We start from the raw sequence: 10,407 nt of genomic DNA on the forward strand, positions 1-10,407 counted from the left end.
CAACAATCATGACATCCCCTTTAACTTTGACATCTCGCCACCTATGAGTGAACGATAGAAATACTTCGATCCAAATATCCAGATAGATACTAAAATTGAGGCATGTTGACTGACATTTAGAAGATCACGAAGTCATAATATGTAAATGATGTGTAGATTGTATGAATAAATTAAAGATTAAAAATAAAACAAAAATATAGTGCGCAATGAGTATGATGAACCTTTAATAAATGCATGTAATGAAAAGAAGAGTATCTAATTATACGCAGCCAATATTCAAAACATATAGGTATGTACACGCAATTTAAAATTTAAAAAAAAAAAGATTCTGGATTGTACATAAAAGTAACATTCGCATTAAAACATTTATAAGTTCATGAAAATATGCTGACTTGAGCTTCTCCTATGGACATGGAAGATATGTTTGGTGATGCATTAGAGTATGATCCGCATACATCTTTGCATATAAATTGGCCAAGATAGGAAGTCTTTGACGGATTATGCCGTTTACCGCAATAGACTTCGAGTTTTAGAAGACCATCACACTCTTTGTAATGGTATGGTCAATCAGATGGTCGAGTAAAGAGTCACTTAATTAATATTGCTTGTTCTTATGTTCCTCTATTTTATTTTTGAAGTCGGGTATGATTTAATTTACGTAATTGTTTAATTTAATTTATGTAATTGTGTGTTTTTATGTAATAGTGTGCTTTTATTTATATTCTCAGTATAACAACAAGTATAAGCACAAAGATAATTATCATTAAGAATATTGACATTAAATTACATAAAAGCATTGAGTAAATAGCAATCATAAAAATATTAACATTACATGAGCATAAAAGAATTGAGTAAATATAATCATAAACGTCACTGTACGTGGCAACATGCTGCTAGCTGATGATTCAGTGGTTAAAGACAGATTACAAGACTTCCTTCAAACTAAAAATTGGAGGTATCGGGTCCAAAACCCGCTACTGGTGTGGACGCTAGACTTGTAGACAGGAGGAGGCTAAAATACCTCTGTGAGTCTTCCCGGCCCCTGGAAGAGATGGATAACCGTAGCTTACCACTTGTTGTCCACTCTATAACCAACGGGGAGCTCTCCGTAGCTCGTTTGACTTCAGAAGTGAATGAATCAAATATCCACGTCGATCTGCTTGAGGTAACTAGATCACCCTAATCTATGGAAGTTTATTATTTCCAAATCTATCTACGACTAACCCCCAATATTTTCAAACATAATAATACTTAACGAAGTGGAATAAAAATAAATAAAATAAACTTTGAATTTTGCTACAGATACTCGAGGTGTACATATACGATATGTGGACATATATATACCTTGACGAGAAGCTTGAGGCAAATATCATCAGACTGGGCTGTAGAGCCCTTGGTCTTTTTGTTCTTATTTCTGGCAACAAGATCAACCTCCTATACATCAGTACATACAATATTATTAAGTAATATACATGCAATACAAAAACGAGATAGAGAGGGCGCTTGGAGCTCAATTGCTTGGTTGCTGCTAATGCCGATGAAGCAAAGGTTTTTAGAAGCTTTATAGAATAATGGATATAATGGAACTTGATGACATATGTGAGAATATGATGAACGTTATATTTTTGAAGCTCTTTTTGTTATGCCGACAAATATATTAATTTATATTTCTGAAATGGTTGATAGTGTAAATATTGTAGAGTAAAATTTTGGTGCATCTGAAAAACCATCACGTGTTATTATTTCATTCAAAACTATAACACATGTATTTTCTTTTTTTATTTAATATTCCTAAAAGACTAACATTTCAACTATGTACCAAAGCTACGGAAGTTTGTAGTTTCGAATATATTGGTAGCTAAATCACCCAACTCTACAACTTCATTGCTTCGACTTTCTTTTGGCTAACAAAACGCCAAGCCAAACGACTTTGGAAAAATCTTTATCCACCTGCTAACCAATCATTTATGACCAGCTCTACCATAAGAAGGAGAGGTTGTTCCGAAAGAGATTTGCAAAAGGTTTTGTTCCAATAAGGATACTACTGTTCAACTCTCCACGAAGTTACACACAAAAATAATAATAATAATAATAATAATAATAATATGCACTTGTGAGAAGTGCCAACACTGTGCCACGATCCCACACATTCATGTTAAACCTCTTAGAAGAGCATAGGACCAGGTTGACGTAAGGAACGTCGCTAATCAAGACGTCTCAAATTACTACGGTTCTAGAGTCAACGTATGCTCTTTAAAACTATGAGACTAGGTGTTGAAGAAGAAAATATCAAATAAACAAGACTCAATTGTGAGTACACTTGACATGAATTGGGACAGACCATACGAGATCATTGACATATATCGCCCCGGCACATACATACTTAAAGATGGCAGAACACATGATCATCCATGTAATGTTGATCATCTAAAGTATTACTACAAGTAGACAGTTCAACATACTTAGTGAAGAGTCCATCCAGACAAACTTTGTCTCAACCTGACACCTTAAACAATCGTACTTAGCCAAACTTTAAAACAAACCAACATTATAACTTAAAAGTTCATCCATACATAACCTCAATGAAGTTTAAAACCACCTACAAAAAGGAACATGATTCATAAGAGCATCAACATAGCCATGCATACCCGTCATACAATCATGCGCCAAACTTTAAACATGATAAAAATTTCACGAAGACAAATCCACAAGGTATCCAAGTCAATGATCAATCATATTTAAAGCCAACATTAGTACATAATGTTTTTATTTTTAAAGTCAACAAGAGAATACAACCTAAGTTTAGGACGCAACAATCAACATTCTCATAATAAAACTAAGAGACCACAAATTCATTCTAAAAGCAAAGTCAAGATGCAATAATCATCTTACAAAACCATTTTGTTTTTTTTTGTTTTTTTTTCAATATATTGAATGATGAGGTGTGACAACCCGTCCCAAATTTTACAATTTTATAAATTTTAAAAGTGTGAATTGATGAAAATGTCTTAGAGGCAAGAATTTTGACTTCCGTTGACCATCAATTTGAGAGATGTATGACCTATTCTTTTAGCGTAATTGTGTAGTACTCGTTAGTACGAACGCATATGCGAAGACCGTTTGCGAGTCTGGATTATAATGGTATAGATAGGGACATTTGAAATTGTGTTACTAAACTATAGATTTAAATTTAATTAAGCTTCCCTCAAATGTATGTTAATTATGGGACCAATTAGATAAATATTTGAGAGACCAATCAGCATGGGTAACGAAAAGGGGATCAGCCAATCAAAAAAAAAAGGGGGGGGGGGGGGACTCCCAACTTTCACTACTAGAAATTATAATTTTGCCGACAAATTATAAGCCGACAAAGCAAAATTTTGTCGGCACAAGAGTCCTTTCTCGACGAAATTTTTAATTTGTCGGCTGAATACTCACACTAGAACCAATTTACAATGCCAATCTTAGCCGAGAAAATTGAAACGTTAGCCGACGATCATTTTGTAGGCGTAAATTCGATGCCCCGACAAATTTTGTTTTGACGGGTAAACTTTGGCGGGAACTTTTCCCGCTATATTGAAATATTAGCCGATGATGTGAGGCAACAAAGTATTTCATCGGCAAATTGATTAGAGAGGCAATAAAGTATGTCATTGGCAAGGTATTAATAACTCTATGTGATAGGTTTTCACCAGTGCACCTATCCATTTTTTTCCGGGGAACGCAATCAAAGCTCTTGGCAACTATTTATGTTGTCATTGTCTCTTGTTTCTCTATATGAACGGGAGCATAGATAAAGAGATATCTAGCATTTCATATTTCTGGATTGTAGTTTTATGCCATCAATAATCTATATTGACAATTTGATTTCATAATATGTGAGTGTTTGAAAAAGTTCTTCCTATCAATTCTAACTCCAAACTACTTTCTAGCAACATATAACTTGGTTTAGGCTATGATCAATTATTAGCAATTACAATTGTAAATTTGAATACAGTTGTATGTAATCATCCATTCTAATTCGACAAGCATGCCAAGTTTTCTAAAACCATAACATATAATTATAAGAACAAACTTATAAATTTCCCGTGGCAATCCAAACCTATTTTGTCGGTTCACATCTGCCAATTGCATGATCTCCCTCCCATATTTTGTCTAATCCTATTTTGCCGCCTCATGATCTCCCTCCCATAATATTTCTATTATTCCAATTGTCGGTTCACATCCCTCAATTGTCGGTTCACATCCCCCAATTGCCTGATCTCCCTCCCATTGCATGCTATTCCTATTTTGTCGCCTCATGATCTCCCTCCCAATTGCATGCTAATCCCAATTACTCATGACTTCCCTCCCACATTCTTCGCTCACGCCATCTGATTTCAGTTTGATAAGAATTCTTATTTATCTTCTAACAATTTGGCGGGGTCTTTCCCGCTCAGAAACAATTTTGACGATTTCTATCCCTAGGTTTACGATTCTTGCACTCTTAACTGATTATCATCCACGCCTCTATCATCTGTCTCCCTTCTCTAACTCTCACGATCGTCTCTATACTTTTGCAGAAGCTGCACCACAAGCAACCAGGTTTATTCTTACCAATGAATCAAATAAATGAACGGCTTATCATGAATCTGTTACTTGGTACCAACACCCACTACTGCAATATACCTTATCAGTGGCGAAGCAAAAACCGACAAGAAACCTAATTTCTGTCGGAAATTTAGAAAAAATCTGACATAAAACAATGTAATGTCGGATTGGAATAGCGACACTAATGCTGGCGTCACAAAAGGGCTTCAGTTTAAAATATTTACACTTGTGGATACCACAAATTCTTATGTTATACTTAATGAAAGTATAAATAAACTAAGTGTTAGTGAATTTATCATTTTCATGGGATACACATTCTACGAAACTAATTTCAACAATCCAACAGTCAAACTTGTTTATATATGTTTCGAGATCGCATACGCCAAAAATTGCAAAAAACAAACATTCAGAGATCATGTAAGGAGACAAAACTTTTTGACGGTTATAAACGAAAAATCACGATTTAACGGTTATTTTAACTCCAATTTTGATGATTTTTTACAGCTACACTCCTTGATCCTATATGAATACAATGAATGAGCTCGATCTTCAATTTAAAATATTTACACTTATGGATAACACAAATTCTTATGTTATACTTAATGAAAGTATAAATAAACTCTAAGTGTTAGTGAATCTATCATTTTCATGGGATACGCATTATACGAAACTAGTTTCAACGATCCAACCGTCAAACTTGTTTATATATGTTTCGAGATCGTATACGCCAAAAATTGAAAAAAACAAACCTTCAGAGATCATGTAAAGAGACAAAACATTCTGACGGTTATAAACAAAAAATCACGATTTAACGGTTATTTTAACTCTGATTTTGATGATTTTTTACAGCTACACTCCTTGATCCTATATGAATACAATGAATGAGCTCGATCTTCAATTTAAAATATTTACACTTGTGGATACCACAAATTCTTATGTTATACTTAATGAAAGTATAAATAAACTCTAAGTGTTAGTGAATCTATCATTTTCATGGGATACGCATTATACGAACTAGTTTCAACGATCCAACCGTCAAACTTGTTTATATATGTTTCGAGATCGTATATGCCAAAAATTGAAGAAAAAAAACCTTCAGAGATCATGTAAAGAGACAAAACGTTCTGACGGTTATAAACGAAAAATCACGATTTAACGGTTATTTTAACTCCGATTTTGATGATTTTTTACAGCTACACTCATTGATCCTATATGAATACAATGAATGAGCTCGATCTTCAATTTAAAATATTTACACTTGTGGATACCATAAATTCTTATGTTATACTTAATGAAAGTATAAATAAACTCTAAGTGTTAGTGAATCTATCATTTTCATGGGATACGCATTATACGAAACTAGTTTCAACGATCAAACCGTCAAACTTGTTTATATATGTTTCGAGATCGTATACGCCAAAAATTGCAAAAAACAAACTTTCAGAGATCATGTAAAGAGACAAAACGTTCTGACGGTTATAAACGAAAAATCACGATTTAACGGTTATTTTAACTCCGATTTTGATGATTTTTTACAGCTACACTCCTTGATTCTATATGAATACAATGAATGAGCTCGATCTTTAATTTAAAATATTTACACTTGTGGATACCACAAATTCTTATGTTATACTTAATGAAAGTATAAATAAACTCTAAGTGTTAGTGAATCTATCATTTTCATGGGATACGCATTATACGAAACTAGTTTCAACGATCCAACTGTCAAACTTGTTTATATATGTTACGAGATCGTATACGCCAAAAATTGCAAAAAACAAACCTTAAGAGATCATGTAAGGAGACAAAACGTTCTGACGGTTATAAACAAAAAATCACGATTTAACGGTTATTTTAACTCTGATTTTGATGATTTTTTACAGCTACACTCCTTGATCCTATATGAATACAATGAATGAGCCCGATCTTCAATTTAAAATATTTACACTTGTGGATACCACAAATTCTTATGTTATACTTAATGAAAGTATAAATAAACTCTAAAGGTGCGTTTGTTATGCATAACAAAAAAACCTCGAATCAAAACCCTCTATTAAAATTAGAAATCAGTATAAGACAAAATTTAAATGCACGAATTACTAGCCAGTGCTATTTGAATGTACCATGCATGTCACTCACAATTCTAAACTTAAGAAAACACTATTTAACAAATTAAAAGGAGGCGCGCGGGATAAAAGAGCGGTATCAACATAGACGCGGGGAGTTAGAAAAAAAAATTAAGAATTAGGCGTACGAAGCGGTCATCTCTCTCCGTCCCGTTCCTTCTCCCTCTCCCTATCCTTCTCCCTCTCCACCTCCATCTCCGTCGCTGCAAATAGACAGATCGACAGCCTCATTCCGGTGGAAATCGAAACTATCGTCAAAGTCAAATCCTAAAAAAGGTTTTTCCCTCCTAATTGTCATCTTCAATTTACGTTTCTGATGGATAAACCCATCAGTTTTCTGTGTAATTCTCTTAGGGTTTTCATTTTTGTTTTTCGATTCTTTTGCGAGTATATTGTGGGTTCTTCCCCTTCTAATTCTCATCTGCAATTGTTTTACCTTCTGCGGGGTGGGGGATGTGGCTGGGTACTATATATGGATTGGTGGAATCAGGGTTTAATTCCTTTCAATTTTTTTACTGGAATATATATATATATATATATATATATCTTTCTAAATTTGTTCAATTTTCCTATACAGAGGGCGGTTACAAGGCTGGGCTTATATATTGAAGAATCTGATTATATTCTAGGCTAGCTGCTTTCTTTGGTAAGGTATGTTTTTACACCGTCACCCTCAGCCTATCTTATTCATTGTTTAATTGCTGGTCCTAATGAATGTTGCATGTAAAATTAAATTTGTAAACATGTAAACAGGGAGTAGATACTTTATATGCCATGGACAGGGAATGGATACGAAATCCGAATCGAGTGAGTAGGGAATATTTAAATGGGATTTCAGAATTTTTGAAAACTGCAAGCAAACATGTCAACGCTGAGGGTTATACTAAGTGCCCATGCCAGAATTGTAACAACTGTAGATTGAAGTCATTGAGAGAAATTCAGCAAGATTTAGGTAGATATGGAATGTCATTCAATTATACTATATGGACTCATCATGGGGAACGATTGAGAACTGTTTCAAGTTGTTCAAACCCACAACCAGTGTCGCGACCTATTACTGAAATAGGAAGTGATAATGATCATGTAATGAATGTAATCAATGATCTTCATCCACACACGCATGTTAGTCAAAACAATGCGTTGGAGGAGGATGATAACACAATCAGCACTGATAATGTGGAAGTGGATGAGTCCAGCATGCCTAGAGAAGAACATGAAAAGTTTGAGAGATTATTAAAACAAGCTCAACGAGAATTGTACCCTGGGTGTGAAGGTTTCTCTGTACTAACGACAATTGTGGAGTTCATGCATGGCAAGGTCATGTTTGGAATGTCCAACACATGCTATGATTATTTCATGGCACTTTTCAAACGGATGCTTCCGAAAGATAATGTTTTCCCCACTCTAATATTTATTTGACTTATTAAGCAGGGAGCATGAGGAAATAATAAAGCGTGAAAGTAGTTCAAACGTGGAGCAAAGACACAAAGATAAGTTTCCTTCTTGGTTTCGTGAACATGTAAGTCGAACTTTGTAGTTATTGTAACGTGTTGCAGTATTTTAAAATAATTTGTGCATAACATTGTCCATCATATTACTAGATGAGGAGCTTGGGAAAGGAAAAGTCACCTTTATATAATGATGAGTTGTTTGAGTTAGCGAGAGGTGCTGTGCGAGCTGAAACATATCAAGGTTGTGTTGTGAATGGGGTTAAGTTTGTAGTTGCCGAACGAGATGATAGATTAATCACTCAGAATAGTGGGGTATATGTGCCTGGAGATGTCGATACTGGAGAACTAGAATTTTATGGAAAGTTGACTAGTGTTATTGAATTGTTATATAGACAGGGATATAAAGTGGTGTTATTTAAGTGCCACTGGTTCAATACAGACCCTTCTAGACGAGGGAGTATAAAGCGCGACTACCACTTAATATCAGTCAACACAAACACTCGTTGGTATGATAATGATCCTTATATTCTTGCCACTCAAGCGAAGCAAGTGTTTTATGTGGCTGATCCTAAGGCAAGTACTGGTTGGAAAGTAATTCAAAGAATTCAACGTAAAAATGTATGGGATATTCCGGAAAAGGGGAACTCTGAGGGTGATAGTAGTGATGATGATGTGACATACCAAGAGAACTCTTCATCAGACATTCCTGATATGGCACAAGTACAACACATTGATGAAACTCTGACTCCGTACTGCTTGGAAAACGTTCATCCAGTTGCAGTTGAGATTGACTCCATCATTATAGATCTTGGGGCTCTTCCTAGAATTGATGAAAATGAATTCATTTACAATTATAATGAAGAAAGTAGTATAGATACTGATGACTACATAAGCAATGAGGAAAATAGTAGTCATGGTGATGATAGTTCAAGCAGTACTACTGATGACGATAGTGATCTAGATTATTAGTAAGTCAATATTTAGTTTGCTCATTGTGTTTTCGTCTAAATAATTTCGCCATTTTGTATATGCATTTTCCTTACCACATTAATTTGCTAACTCGTTTGTTTGTTTTTGTATTCGTTTTCCATGTTTTTATTGGAAAATGAAATAATTGTATTTGCTTTGATTGAATCGCATATATGGATGAAAAACATGTTCTTAATTGAACTATTTCATTTGGGTTCGAGTTTTATGATCTAGGTTTCCAATTTTTGGTTGATTTGGCCATCCATTTGTATAATATTGGTGAAAACAATGTCCTTTGACTTTAATTCCAGATTTCCACTGTAATTTTTCGATATTGTGGTCTAGGTTTGACATATTTGTTTTTCCTTTCTATAACACTTGCAGGTTGTCTATGGCTCAGTGGAATTCTGGGCTAGATAGCTTACAACTGGTATCAGCACGGCATGGAGACCAATGTGAGGATCATTCACACCAGGTAATTTTGATATTTGAGGATTAACTTGATTAGTAGATGTCTATATCTTCTTGTTTACACTGATAAAGATTATAAACAATGATGAATTAGGATACTTTAGTATAGTTTATTTATGTTTCCAGGTGCATATGCTTATGTTCTAGAGTTATAACCTACTTAGATAGGTGATTGGTATTGTTATGTTTATATAAATTATAGACCTTTCAAGGATTTATATGATCTACTTATCATGCTGCCTTGTTTACAGAGTGTGATAATCATGTTGCCTTGCTGTTTATAATGTTTATCTTGTTGTTTACAGTGATGAATGACATATAAGTAGTTGATGTTAACTTGATTATTACCTGGTATCTATTAAACATGTAATTTTGCTAGGTTGTGATGCTGCATGGCGTTGGTAAGTTAACTTGATTAGTAGATATCTTTATCTTGTTGTTTACACATTTATGGTTTCATAAGTTATTTGTTTAGAAATACCACTCTAGTGTGGCCTTGCGTTCCTTAATGTCAATGATATTTAGCACCCTTAACGTTTGCTAATCAAGTTTTTTAATTTGTTTTTCTTCTACAGTTGTTTGATACTGGAGTGTTTCATGATGATCCTTATCGTTTCCCGATTTCATGATGCTGCATATCAACTTGATGAGGACTATAGTGAGAATGGTGATACTTAAGGATATTTTATCTATATTATAGTAATCTCGAAATGAAAACATAGATATTTTTGTATTTTGTAACTACACCGAATTGTGAACCTTACATTAGTTTATATTACATGAATTTTGTGTTGTTCCTA

The 10,407-nt window shown here is 34.1% G+C and overlaps 1 protein-coding gene across 3 annotated transcripts; it reads left to right on the forward strand.

Moving 5' to 3' along the window:
• Window positions 1–6,897: 6,897 nt before the first annotated feature.
• LOC126586944 (uncharacterized) lies at window positions 6,898–10,407 on the forward strand. Of its 3 annotated transcripts, XM_050251906.1 has the most exons (6): window positions 6,898–6,992; window positions 7,294–7,367; window positions 8,148–8,235; window positions 8,318–9,135; window positions 9,521–9,611; window positions 10,183–10,407. In XM_050251906.1, coding segments are annotated over exons 4-5 (819 nt in total). In that variant the 5' UTR covers window positions 6,898–6,992; window positions 7,294–7,367; window positions 8,148–8,235; the 3' UTR covers window positions 9,522–9,611; window positions 10,183–10,407. The 3 variants fall into 3 exon arrangements, 1 of the variants encoding a protein (XP_050107863.1); XR_007610936.1 differs by lacking the exon at window positions 8,318–9,135; XR_007610935.1 differs by lacking the exons at window positions 8,148–8,235; window positions 8,318–9,135.

The sequence above is a fragment of the Malus sylvestris genome, chromosome 10, assembly GCF_916048215.2.
Source record: "Malus sylvestris chromosome 10, drMalSylv7.2, whole genome shotgun sequence".
In the NCBI taxonomy this organism is placed as follows: domain Eukaryota; kingdom Viridiplantae; phylum Streptophyta; class Magnoliopsida; order Rosales; family Rosaceae; genus Malus; species Malus sylvestris.